Consider the following 14,278-nt stretch of genomic DNA (forward strand, 5'->3'; position numbering starts at 1 on the left):
TTCAGTTAAAAGATCTCTAAGTCATATCCTGTCACAAGCTGTCAGAATTGTGTTGCAATTTTTTTCTAGACTTTGCCTTATTATATTAGGTGAACTTGGTCCAGATCAATAGGCAGTAAAGCAAAACTTTCACCTCAATTTGACACTCAAATACTGACCCTGCCTTCTACTTCTACTTCTCTCAGCTCTCCTCCTTTAATAACCAGTTAAAACATCTGGAGGCTGGGTTTACAATAGTAGTTTTTCTGTGGCCGTCCTGCCCTCTGCTGGGGTAAGGACATGAACTGCAGATAAATGGACTTTTGAGAAGGCACTCTAGGCCATCATTTGCTAAAAATCCTGTGACCCAGCCTCCGAGTGTGGGGTGGGAAGACTCTTGGGGAATGCAGTTGTCTGGTTTAGAGGTTAGAAGTTATCTCAGCGTGTGTATGGCAGAGTGAGTATCTTTATATATGAATGGAGCGATATGAGACACTTCATTTTTCTAGTGTTAGAAACAAAATTTCCTAGACAAACTGATCTTTAGCAATCTTTAGCAAGTTTACCAACTTGCTGACAAGGGACCAGAAAGGGCACAAAAGCTTATGCTTTTGAGCATGGAAAGGGCACAAAAACTGGCAAATTACATAGTTGGAATACTTAGACAAACATCTGGTTTAGAGGAAGATCTCTCCTTCCTAACTAGATAAAGACTCTAATTTCAGGGCCGGGGATGTAGCTCAGCGGTAAAGCACCTGTTAGGCTACCTGGACTGTGAGATTGATCCTTGCCCTCAAAAAGATTGCAGTTTCAGTACACATGGTAATGTAAATGTCATAGTTCACTCTGTTAGGACAGAGAAAACACGGATGGGATGAGGAAGGCACAGGCATTGAGTGTTAATCGGAGGTTAACTCGATACATCTAACAAGCAAAAGATGAGGTTACATCGGCGGCTGCCAACAATAATGATAAAGTCTCATTTCTTAAGGATGGTGTCTAAGATCTGATTGATATGGAGGCATAAACCATAGGCACAGCAGCAAACAAGTTCTGACTTGAAACTTATTTAGCTAGGCCATGGATGTAGCTTAGCAGCACAGCACCTGCCTGCCTGGCAAGCGCAAGGTCCTGTGTTTGCTCTCTGGTACCAAAAAAAAAAAAAAAGAAACTTATTTGGCTGCTTGCCACCAGGAATTTTCTCAAGCAGCAAGCAATGCACACAGAATACAGTTCCTGACTCTCAACTCCCACAGTTTATGCCCTTTTTTTTTTCATCCCTTGTTTTCCTTTTGTTTAGAGGCCTTTTTCTAAAATTGAAATGACTAGAGATTCAGTTTTTCCACATGAATTAATTCTTCAGATAACTGACATTTGCACCTTTAAGTACTATGACTTTTCTTCATAGAGAAAAGGCTGGGGACTGAAGTCTCACACCTGCTAAGTACTCACTTTGTCACTGAGTTTTACTCCTAGTCCCTTATTCTTAATTTTTTCATTTTTCTTTGTATTAGTACATGTTTGTAACACATAATTATTGATTGTAGGGAGTTGGTACATGTACATAACACATCTTAATTGTATTTTCCTTTCCATTTCACCCTTCCCTTATTCCTAAATTTAAAAAGAATTTTATTTTGACATGCTTGTGAAGAAGAGTTCCAATGATGCAGAAAAATGGAGACTAAATATTAGTTTAAATCCCATCACCCAGATGATATTAGGTGAACAAATAACCCTTATGAATACATACAAGTGAGATTAGATGGATAGGTAGACAGATGAGTCAGGTATGCAATACTTTTTCTGAAAATCTTGAGGTCAGATATATTTTGGAATGTGAAATTTAATAGATAATATGCTATGTATGCGACACATTTTAAAATATCTCCCAAAGGGGCAGGGGAAAGGAAAGAAAAGAAAGGAAAAATGATGAGAAATGGAAAAAATGGAAATAAAGTCTTTGTAAGTAGGGAAGGGTGGAGGGCGTGAAGGGAGGGCTAGGAATGGGGAAAAAATAAGAACCAAGATGCATCATGTAAAGGTACAATTCTCAATGAGAAATGTAATTGTGTTGTATATCTACAATGTACCAATAAAAGAATTTAATACAAAAAAAAAAATCTCCCAAACCAGGTGTGGTGGCACATGCCTGTAATCCCAGCACTTGGGAGGCAGAGGCAGGAGGATTGCCATGTTTGAGGCCAGCCTGGGTTACATAGTGAGTTCAAGGCCAGACTGAAGTACAAAGTGAGTGATAAAGTGAGGCCCTGTCTCAAAAACAAAAAAAAATCTTCTGGCAGAGTGTAGAGTTATAGGCAAAATAGGTAGGTAATTTTAATTGAAGTTAAGAATAACTTGACAAATGGTGGTTGTGGTGGCACATACCTGTAATCCCAGCACTCCAGAGGCTGAGGCAGGAGGATTGCCACCCCAGCAATAATAATTTTCTATATGGTGTCATATGATGGGATAGTGAAGGAATATCTCAGAAATTGTCTGATTATCTCACCATATGTTGAAGTAAATATTTAGACTCTAAATTGAGATCTTTGAGACTATGTCCTTTAAGAGTTGATAGTAGAGCTGAACTTGTAGCTTGGTGGTATATTGTTTGTCTACCATATGGGAGGCCCTGACTGTTCTGTCCTCAATAACACACACACACACACAGTTGATGGGAAATAGATGATTTGAAAAAGGAACCAGAAGCCAGGCCTAGTGGTGCATTCCTGTAACCCCAGCACTCTGGGAGGCTGAGGCAGGAGGACTGCAAGTTCAATCCAAGCTGGGGCAATTTAGTAATTTAGTGAGACCCTGTCTCAAAATAAAAAATAAAAATAAGAAAAATGCCTGGGGATGTAGCTCAGGTCAGAGGCCCTGCATCATTCAATCTCCAGTTAAAAGAAAAGAAAAGAAAATGAAGCAGTTAAGACTACAGAACAAGGACTGGGGGGAAAAAAAAAGAAAGTTGTGTGGCAAGTATTTGGGGTCAGTTCAGGTAAGGTTGAAAGCTGACAGGAAATCCTCAAATAAATTATTTCAATACATAATTTTGCAACATAGATTTATCATTGTGCTGCCAATTTTGTTAGTTTTCTGAAACAATGTCTGTGTAGTTCAGTTCAGGCTGGACTCGAACTATCTGCGATCCTCCTGCCTCAGCCGGGACAACTTAGTGATTATTCATTAATATATCTGCATTTTCTTTGTTATTGCTAACTTTTATAATGTATGATTTAAAATCTACTGGATTCTCAAATCTCCTTTTACACATCTGCATTTTGGTTTATAGCTTTTCCAGTAATGATACTGCTGCAATGAAACCCTTTTCAACTAAATACTTGGTTGAAAATGCTACAAGTAATTTAGTTCTTTCCAAGAATTGAGTATGCAAATCCTAATTGATATTCTAATATATTATATATAATATATAATATATAAAATATATAATATATATTATATATAATATATATAATATATAAAATATATAATATATATTATATATAATATATATAATATATAATATATATTATATATAATATATATATAATATATATTATATATATATATATTTTTGGTACCGGGGATCGAACTCTGGTCCTTACGCTTGCGTAGCAGGCGGCGAAACCACCGACCTAAATCCCCGGGCCTGTTTGTTTGTTTTTTTTTGTATAGTTCAGGCTGGCCTCGAACTCATGGTGATCCTCCGGCCTCAATCTCCCAGGTGCTGGGATTACAGGGGTGCATCACCACGCTGGGCTGGGTCCCAAATATTTCACGATTGATTAAGCTATGTTTTGGCTTCAAAGTCTTTTTTTAAAAAATCAACTCTTCCTAGAAATACTGGGTAGTATTCCATTGGTTTCAACTGTATTTATTTCTCAATGAAGTACTGTATATTCAGCTCATCTTTAAATCTAGCTGGGCGTGGGGTAGCCTGAACTACATAGCGAGACCCTGTTTAAAAAAAAGAAATCTAATCAATTAATTGCATCAAACGAGAGCAAAATTTCCGAACCAGTACTTCCAATCAGAAATCTGTGACGACGAGTTTTCACTGAGCATGCGTGTAGGTATCACGTTTGATTAGGAGGTCGAGGCCCCGCCCCACGCACTCCACGCCCCTTATTTCTGTACGTTCTACTCCGGCGTCGGATTTCGGCCGGAAGTGATGTAGAGACCGCCGGAGGTGTCGTCGGTTCGTTCTGCGACTGGGGTTGATCGTGGTGTGGGGCCTGCGTCCGGAGATTTGCCGCTATGTCAATCGAAATCGAGTCTTCAGAGTGAGTCCAGTGATTGTAGATGTTTGCGGCGTGGCAGGGGCCGGGAAGTTAATGGTGTGGGAAGAGGATACTGAGGAGGAGGCATCCGAGGGTCTGGCAGTGGGGGGCCGTTACTTGCCCACAAAGAAACTTTTTGGATCTGACTGCCTCGGAGGTGGGCTTACGAGATAGTAGCGTGAAGCCCAGAGCCCCACACTAAGCGGCGTGGGGCTGGGGAAAGGCACACTTTGCGGACTTGACCCGTTGCTTTCCTCTGCCTAGTACTTCTTGCCTAGTATTGTCAGTAACTACTCCCTAGGCCCTTCCCACTAGCCTGTGTTGGTGTCTGGGGGCTCCTTTTCCTTATAGTCCCAGTGCCCTAGCACACCATAGAGGCTTAGTTACTGCTTTAGGAATAAATGAACGACTAGCTGTTTTATCAGGCCCATACTGGCGCCCAGTTAAAACCAAAACTGCGTCAGTGAATTCTGTGTGGCCCCAAAGGGTTGACAGAATCTGGAGATTGTGCCAGAAAAATGATGGTTGGAGGTAGTGAGGGAGAGGCAGGAAAATGGTGAATTACTGAAAAATGTCTTTAATGGGCTTTTCCGGGAGTACACCCTTCACCTCTCCTTGTTCTGAGTGTAAGGAAAAAGTCCTAAAGGCCTGCTGTGGGAGAAAGGGAAGTTTATTCATTCAGCAAATACTGAAATGTACTATGAGCCTTTCAAGATGTTGGGAATACAGTAGCGAAGAAAACAGACAGCTTTTCCCTTTTGGGGGATATATATATATATATATATATATATATATATATATATATATATATTTTTTTTTTTTTTTTTCAGTACCAGGGATTGAACTCAGGACCTTGAGCTTGCGCTTTCGAGGCAGGTTCGGTGTCACTGAGCTATATCCCCAGCCATGTAGGATATATTTTTAAATTGGGAAATGCTAACAGTAGACAAAAATAATAAGTAAAATACTAAGTCTAACAGATGGTGGGAAGTGAGAAAAATAAAGCGAAGGATGATAATGAGTGGTGAAAGTTAAGATAACTAAGTCAAGGCAGGAGCTGGAAAGGACTTAATGCTTTTGGGGCCTGAATGATAGCTGTCAAGACTGTTCTCCCAGCCTTGACCCTGCCATAGTAGTAATGTTTGTTGCATGTTCTTATTATCAATAATAGATACTATGTACTAAGTATTTTCTATGCTAAGCATGCTGTAGTGGCATAGTCAACTCTTTCCAATTCTCCAGATGGCATTTTTCTCAACAGAGGAGGAAACAGGAACAGAGATGTTAATTGACTTGCCCGAAGGTCACAGTAAGTGACTGAACTCCAATTCAAACTCTAAAGCTTTTAGCTCTTTATTACATTCTATTTGAAGCCAGTACATTTGTTTTCTTTAGTGGCAAATATGAGCTCTCTGGGGAGAGGGGGATCTCATTTGGGAAATGCAGAGCGGAAGTCAGTGGAACTGTGCTAATGAAAATAGTACCATACTAGAATATTGTAGGTCTAGGTCTCTGATAAAAGGGCCATGAAAGAAAAAGACTACTGCAGGTAGCAATACTCAATTTCTTTTTCTTTTCTTTTTTTTTTGTTACTGGGGATTGAACTCAAGACCTTATGCTTTTGAGGCACAATTTCCTTTTGGAAGTGTTTGCTTTTTTTTGAGGCAGGGTCTCAAAATATAGTCCAGGCTGGCCTCAAACTCACTCCTCCTGGGTGCGGGGATTACAGGCATGTACCACTATGCCTGGCTTTGCAGGAGCTTTTAAGAGGGCATTTGCTTTCTCATCAGGGATGTATCCACACTGACATTTAAAATCCTCATTTTTCCACTTATTATCTCTTTTATTTGTTCAAATCTTCATCTATAAATTGGAGATAATCTACCTCATAAGGTTGTTTTCAGTAAAAAAATAAAAGCAGATGTGATTTTTGCAAATGAGACATAGCTTTATTCTTCTTTTACGTGTAGCTCTGCTTGTGTTCAGCAAATTCCATTAAGAAAATACTAATTCACATTTTTTGTTGACATTTTAAAAAGACAAAATCATCTTTCAGTTATTGATGGTTTTATATCAGTGACTAGAATAGGTTTAAAACATTTCACTAAAGTATGCAATTTTATAGTCACAAGATTTCATAAGAAACTGGGTGGCTTAGGAGATAAAGAGTTACATTGGTACCATCTCCTTTTCTGACCATGAGACATTGGGCAAATGATTTCCCCACTGTGCACTCCAGTTCTCCTGTCTCTAGGATGGGGGTCTTTGGAACTTAGATTTTGTGATTTTTGGAACGTTTTACTCACATGATAAAGATATGGAAAGTAGCTGGGTGGGGTGGGTGGTAGTGCATGTTTGTAATCCCAGCACTTGGGAGGCTGAGGTAGGAGGATTACTGTACATTTAAAGCCAATTTGGGCTACATAATGAGGACATGGCTGGTTTGAACCACAGAGCAAGAGCCTGTCTTAAAAAAGAAATGGAAGGGGCCGGGGATTTAGCTCAGTGGTTTTGTCGCCTGCTACGCAAGCACAAGGACCTGAGTTCGATCCCCCAGTACCAAAAAAAAAAAAGAAATGGAAGGCCAGGGATTTAGGTCAGTGGTGCTGCACCTGCCTCTCAAGCGCAAGTTTCTGAGTTCGATCCCTGGTACCAAAAAAAAAAAAAAAAAAGAAGAAGAAGATAGTAGGAAAATGATTGAGTAGGAGAAATAAGCTGGGGTGGACTTTACTTTTGGCTTCTGGTAAATGAAGATTCTTGAGCAGAATGACTTGCTTTCTTTCAGTGTGATCCGTCTTATTATGCAGTACCTGAAGGAGAACAGTTTACATCGGGCATTGGCTACCTTACAGGAAGAAACTACTGTGTCTCTGAATACTGTGGACAGTATTGAAAGTTTTGTGGCTGACATTAATAGTGGCCATTGGGATACTGTTTTACAGGCTATACAATCACTGAAATTGCCAGACAAAACCCTTATTGATCTCTATGAACAGGTAAGAATGGTGGTAATGCTAGTAATCTCATGTTGGTTTATTGTTGGCTGGGCCCTGGACTGTTGCCTGCTCCTCTAAAGCATCAGTGAAGCACCATAGGACTATAATTGTCTGTAAAACTCACACCTGACACTATATTTTTTTTCTTTCCTAGAAAATCCAACATTTTCCCAAATTGAAGTGGTTTTTTTGCAGTGCTGGGGATTGAACTTGGGGAAATTATAAGTATAATGGTACCTCACTTTATTTGTGAACAATTTGGTTCCCAACCAGAAGCGTTTAGAAAAATTGTGTTTTTGTTTGCATACTCTACATTGGGTGATGACCACGACTGCGACCATCTTTCCCACATGAACAAAAATGTGGCTATCTTTTCCAGAATCTAGAATGAATTAAGTTGGTGAATTGAGAGAGCAGTGTATTTCTTAACTGATCTGATGTACTGTGATTCATTTCTGTCTTTAACCACCTGGAAGTAGTGCAGATCCCACAAGTACTGAGTCCTCTATGATTGCTTTTACTTCTGATACCAGCTTTGGTTTGGGCATGTGCAGGCTGCCCACACTTTTGATCAACTGGCTACATATTTGAGGGTCCCTTGATCCACTAAGATTTAATAATTTGCTGGAATGACTCACAGTTCAGAAAAGCTCTTTACTTAAGATTACAGTTTAATTATCAAGGATGTAGGTCAGAACCAGCTGAATGAAGAGACATGCAGGGCAGAGTGTGAGAGGGTCTTGAATATAAGCTGTGCTACTATCTTGAATTGGTGTGTATCACCCACCTGACAGTGTGTTCACCAACCAGGAAGTTCCATTGACATGTTTATTGGGATTTCATTAGGTAGGCGTGATTGATAATTCAATCTCCAGATCCAGTATTCACCTCCCTCCTTTCCCCTAAAGGTTGGGGTGGCTCAGAGCCTCCAACCTTCTAAGCATATATTTGGCCTTTCTGGTAACCAGTCCTTAACTTTAGCCATTGCCCTAGCACAAACTCAAGTGTGATTAAAGTGACTCAGACATATCTGTTACTGGCAAAATTCCAAAGTTTTAGAAGTTCCAAGCCAGGATCCTAGGACAGAGATCAAATTATCATTAAACAACATTGAGAAAAATGAAAAATAAACTTAAAATACGAATCAGTGAGAAAGGAATAACTATGGAGAGAGGAAAGAAGGGAGAGACAGACAGGCAGGGGCAAGGGGAGAATAGGTGGATTTTCTAGAAATTGAAGTATTGTTTGAAGTGAAAAAAAGGGAAATAAGTTTATTTCTTTATGACTCACATAAGTTCAGTAATTCCTCTACTCCTATTTTGGTACCTGGAGAAAGGTTTCTGTGGAGCCCATGGAAGTATTCTTGCCTTTAGTTTTCTTTAACATCTATATTCTGAACATGAGACCTGAGAGAAGGAGAGCTTGGTAGATAAAAGTGAAAGTTGGAGTTTGAAGAATTGAAGTTGTTACTTATAGTTACTTCAGTTGTTTACCTGGAATTGCTAGTGAAAAGGAAAAGGGGCATTTCCCAATGTTGGAAATCATTTTGGTTGGCCATATCTGTTAGAAGTGTTAATGAGATAGGAAGATTTATAAGACAATGCATTGGGACATCCATTTTCTTTCCATTGTCCAGGTTGTTTTGGAGTTGATTGAGCTCCGTGAATTGGGTGCTGCCAGGTCACTTCTGAGACAGACTGACCCCATGATCATGTTAAAACAAACACAACCAGAGCGGTATATTCATCTGGAGAACCTCCTGGCGAGGTCTTATTTTGATCCTCGTGAGGTATGACTGGTTACAAAAAGAAACGTGTTAACTGAAAATATGCAGTAATTAAAAAAAAATCATTTCATTGGACACTTTGTGATTTTGATTTAATTTTTGTTTTGTTTTTTTCCCCTGGTATTGGGGATAGAACTTAAGACCTTGTACTTGCATCACTGAGCTAAATCCCCAGCCCTGATTTGATTCAGTTTTTGAGAAGGATGCTTTTCTGTTTATATATGTTGGCTAAATTTTCATACATTAAAGAAAATAGTCTTGTCCAGTTTTCTGATTATACTGAGAGTCTTCTCCTGTACACACTCCTAATTTTGAGATTGTATGTTGGTTAGTAAAAAAGTGAAAAATTTTATTCTGATATTATTTCCACATTAGCCCAAGTACTTATTTGACCCTGAGGGGCTGACAGACTGCTAGTATGTTCACTGAGCATTTGTCTCAGTAACAATTTTTCCTAGCCATTTCTGTCTCCAGAAGTTTGTTCCTTTGAGTGATTATGTGTACTGGTAGAACATGGTAACTGATAGTCTTCTGTTTTTCTGAAACCTTATATTTTGTGTGTGTGTGTATTTTTTTCCCATCTAATCTTTCACTTGTCAGAATAAAGGGAAGAAGAATTTAATAGGCATTGGGTAATAGAAAGTTGATGTAAATTTAGAGACCATGAAAATGAAGGAAAGGAGTTTCGATTACTAGAACAGGATTTATGTTAGAGGTGATGAAATGCTTTGGGGCTGGGTGTCATTTGATTAAAAGACCTTTTTAAAGAATGTAAGAGAGTCCTTTGCTCCTGTAAATTTTTTCAAAAACTGAAAAGCATTTCTGTGGTTTACTTGGACTCTTCAGAAATAACTGTGGATTGGCTGACATCACTTCTCTCCTGCCTCATACTTTTGAGATGCAAATGGGTAGAAATGGAAAGCCATTTTTTAAAAAATAAATTGATTAGGTGTTAACAGCCTATTTAACTGGGTAGTTTCATGTTTTTCTTCTTGGAATGTTTTGCTTGTTTGTTTTAAATAAGCACACTTATTTCTTGTCATTGCTTCTTGGCAATAATGCTACCTCCTCTCCTTTTTTTAGGCATACCCAGATGGAAGTAGCAAAGAGAAAAGAAGAGCAGCAATTGCCCAGGCCTTAGCTGGGGAAGTCAGTGTAGTGCCTCCATCTCGTCTCATGGCATTGCTGGGACAGGTAATTAAATGTCTGTGGAACTGAAATTACCCTGAACTCTCAATACCATTTTCTGTGTGTATATAATCTTTCTGTCTGAGCTAAAGAAATCAGGCACCTTAAGAATGGGTTTACCTCTTGAGCTACTTGAACCAGCAGCTATCGCCATGCCACACTTCCTCTTTTCCTGGGAGAGGCAATGTTAGAATAGTGGTTAAGAACATGAGCTCTATCTGGGCATCATGGCATATGCCTATAATCTCAGCACTCAGGAGACACAGGCAGATGGCTGTGAGTTTTAGACTACAAAGTGAGACCCTATTGGGTTCATGACAGCAAACCTTGTTAGACAAATGAAGACCTGAGAGACAGAGAATATCTTTGTGGAGGGTCAGGGGACTCCACCGAAATGGAACCCTGAACTGACTCAGACTCCCAGAATGATTCAGGAACAACAGAGGGATAGTGTTCTGGTGAGTGCACATGTTTGCTTTAGGTATTGATGCAGGCAAGGAAGGAATGGTAACAGTTTGGCTGAATTTTATTGTGTGTAAAAAGGTTGAAAATGGAATCAGTATTCACAGGGCTATTATCTGTCTTAATTTGTTTAGGGAGACCAGTGTGAGCAAAGCAGCTAAGGCAATGATAAATAACCTGAAAAGTAGTTTTTTCCTGCTGTGCAATTGTATGTATCATTTTTGAATACGTGTCAGGGAGACATGTCCATATGAAAGGCCAAAAAAAGGGGACATGAGTGACATCTATTTGTCAAACTTTACTAGGTCTCAATCTTTGGAGATTAACCCCCAGCAGAGGGCCAGTGCATCCCCTCCGCACCATGAGGAGCATTGTACATTTTGGGCCTGAATCTTAGAGCAAAATCTTTGTGACAGGCATGCCAGTTTTGGTGCAAAAGTTCATGAGAGAGATGAGCCTTTATCAAAAGCAGAAAACAACCAAAGTATCAGCTGTTTTATTCCCTTTAGAAATGGGTCTAGGGAGTCTAGAATAGAGAACGGGAGATGGATAATAAAAAGAGGATGAAAGAAGATGAGAGGGGCAGAGATTTAGCTCAGTGGTGCCACCATCTGCCTTGCAAGTGCAAGGTCCTGAGTTTGATCCCCAGTACCAAAAAAAAGGACGAGAATTTGTCTGGACTAAGTTTTGTAGTTGTACGTAAAGTAAGAACAGAGCTGGTGCAATAGAAGGTTTGATATGGGTTGTCCCAATAGTTTATATAGAATATATAGCATATTTAGAATTGGAGACTAGATTTAAAGGTTCTTGAGGAAAAGTTTGTAAAGCAAGTATGATGGCATCTAATTCTTGGCCTTTTGAGTGGAAGAGAATCTGCCTCTAGTTAACTTTAGAGAACCTGACACTATATCTGCCTTTTTAGTGTGGTCGGAGCCATCAGTAAATATAGTATGCCCCTTTGGAATGGGGTTTAGAACAAACAAACTTAGAAAGGATGAAAGGAGTTATTGTTAAAAAGCGCAAGAGCTTATCAGTGGGCCAAGATCTAAGGATTTTTCTCGTAAAATTAGCTAGCGCACATTGTAGTGACACAGACTGTTGAAGCAAAGTTTTAAATTCCACATGAGGAATGGGAGGATAATAACCTGAGGATCATAGTTGGATAATTAACTCTCTTTCTACCCATGATGATAAGAGGAGCTGTGAGCTTAGCATAAAATGTGATGTTTTTATGGCCTCAATGGCGCAAAAAGATTTAAAAACTTAATTATCTCATATGTCCAGTAGGTAAGCAGGGAATGGAAAAAGAAATAGTTGAATAGGAAATTGTGGATCTATGTGATCCAGTTGACGCTGTTGAACTACTAGCTCAGCGACTTTGTTCTACTAGCTGTAACTATTTTTTAGCTTTTGGGGTTAAGGTATGAGAGGAGGACAAATTAGGATCACTCCAAAGAATATTAAATAGGTATGTCAGTTGGTGAGTAGGAATCTCTAAACTGGGATGGAGCCAATTAATATCACCTGGCATTTTTTTTTTGGGTTGGGGGATGGAGCCAATTAATATCACCTGGCATTTTTTGAAAATCATTTAAAATAGTCAATTGGTTTCTTCTAATAGAGGGCTTTTGGGGCATGATAGTAACCTCTTTTAAAATGTAACCCAACTAATTCTAGGGGGAGGTTTTTTGATTTTATCAGGTGTTATAATCAGCTGGAAACGTTGGACTTGTTTTAGCAGTTGATGATATGGCTTTAAAAGCTCTAGGGGGTTTGTAGTATTCAATAAGATATCATCTATGTAATGAAAAATAATTGCTTGAGGCTGCTGTTGTTTGATTGGTGTTAGTGCCTGAGCCACAAAAATTTGACTTATATTAGGACGATTAAGCATGGCCTGGGGCAGCATTTTCTAATGAAATCTCTGGGCAGGAGCTGATAGAAGGAAGATAGAAGGAAGGGTGAAAGCAAACCTTTCACAATCTTGAGGGGCCAAAGGAATGGTAAAGAAACAGTCTTTTAGATTGATCACTATCAATGGCCAACCTTGGGGAATCATACATGGGAAAGGGAGCCCAGGCTGTAAAGCCCCGATAGGTTGAATAACTGCATTGATCCAACAGAGGTCATGCGATAATCTCTATTTCCCTGACTTTTTTGATATGACAAAGTAGGGGAATTCCAAGGACTCTGGGAAGGTTTTATATGTCCCTGTTGTACTTGCTCCTGTACTAAGAGGTGAGCTTGATGTAATTTCTCTCCTTTTAGTGGCCACTGCTCAACCCAGACCGGCTCCTGTGTGAGCCAGGTGAGGGCAAGGGGAGTAATAGCAGTGGCACCTGTAAAAAGGTGGGTTATCTAATGAAAAAACCCACTGTTGTAATAGGTCTCTACCCCAAAGATATATAGGCATATCAGTGATACACGGTTGGATGAGCACTGTTTTAGCCTCTGGGCCAGTCACAGAAAGAATAGCACACCTTGGAGCATGAAAGGCTGGATTCCAATGCCTACCAACTCACAGCGGGTTCCAAGTTTGGTGATCATTGTCTTTTTGCAATAACAGCAACATCTGATCTGGTGTCTAGCAGCCCTAGGGAGCTTTTATTTATTTTTATTTTTATTTTTATTTATTTATTTATTTTTGGTACTGAGGATTGAACTGGGGTCCTTGCGCTTGCGCAGCAGGTGGCGAAACCACTGAGCTAAATCCCTGGCCAGGAAGCTTTTATTTTTAATCTGAATGGTCAAAGTAGGTCAAGAGGCTGTGATGGGGTGAGCCCAATAGACCCTTGGTCTCTGGTGTCAGCAAATCCCTGATCTCCCCTCGCCTTTTCTTTAGACAGAGGAACCCAATATAGCAAGAAGAGGAGTTGAGCAATTTTCATTTTAGAAGTAAAAATTTGGATCCCCTTTCCCTGCATTAATATCATAATTTCTTCCTGATAATCTGCATCTACAATTCCTGGAATCACCATTACCCCTCAAGCATTTAGTCTAGATTTCTCAAAATGTGTCCTATGGTTTCGGTTGGAAGGAGTCCAAAGACTTTCCTGGGACCTTTTGAGGGAATCTTTCCCTCTAAGAGCTTAACTTTTGTTGAACGCTATCTATCTATCTATCTATCTATCTATCTATCTATCTATCTATCTATCTATCTACCTACCTACCTACCTATCTACCTACCTGCCTGCCTGCCTACCTACCTACCTACCTACCTACCTATCTATCATCTGTCTTTTATTTTGTGAGCAAGTCTAATCTGGTGCTTCCCCAAGTGTTGGCCAGAAGGAAAGGATGATTGTTTTCCCATCTGATTGAAGGCCTTCACCCTCATTATTTGTGGGCTAGGCCCCATTGAGAGTTTATCCAAGAGAAAAGAGAGGGTTGTTGTCCTTTTCATATTTAGAATGGCATTGATTAGCCCAGTAGTTCCCTTTTTTACAGTGAGGGTGCTGGCAAAGGCCTGGGGCCTGAAAAGTGTTAATTGGCACAGCAGTTGAAGGTCCCTTTTTCCTGTCTGTAATCCCTTTTTTTTTTTTTTTTTTTTTAGTTCTTTTATTGGTACATTTTAGGTATACAAT

General features: G+C 39.6%; 1 protein-coding gene across 1 annotated transcript in view; it reads left to right on the plus strand.

The window, feature by feature from the left end:
* Positions 1-4,112: 4,112 nt before the first annotated feature.
* Smu1 (SMU1 DNA replication regulator and spliceosomal factor) overlaps positions 4,113-14,278 on the plus strand; it is a 29,275-nt gene continuing 19,109 nt past the window's right edge. Inside the window, exons 1-4 of the mRNA XM_004838393.3 lie at positions 4,113-4,265; positions 7,048-7,258; positions 8,895-9,047; positions 10,128-10,238. Of these exons, the coding sequence (XP_004838450.1) occupies positions 4,240-4,265; positions 7,048-7,258; positions 8,895-9,047; positions 10,128-10,238 (501 nt within the window). The 5' untranslated portion in view covers positions 4,113-4,239. The remainder of the gene's footprint in view (positions 4,266-7,047; positions 7,259-8,894; positions 9,048-10,127; positions 10,239-14,278) is intronic.

Source organism: Heterocephalus glaber, unplaced genomic scaffold (assembly GCF_053883595.1).
Source record: "Heterocephalus glaber isolate CG9 unplaced genomic scaffold, H.glaber_assembly_v1.0 deba00001481, whole genome shotgun sequence".
Classification (NCBI taxonomy): Eukaryota; Metazoa; Chordata; class Mammalia; order Rodentia; family Bathyergidae; genus Heterocephalus; species Heterocephalus glaber.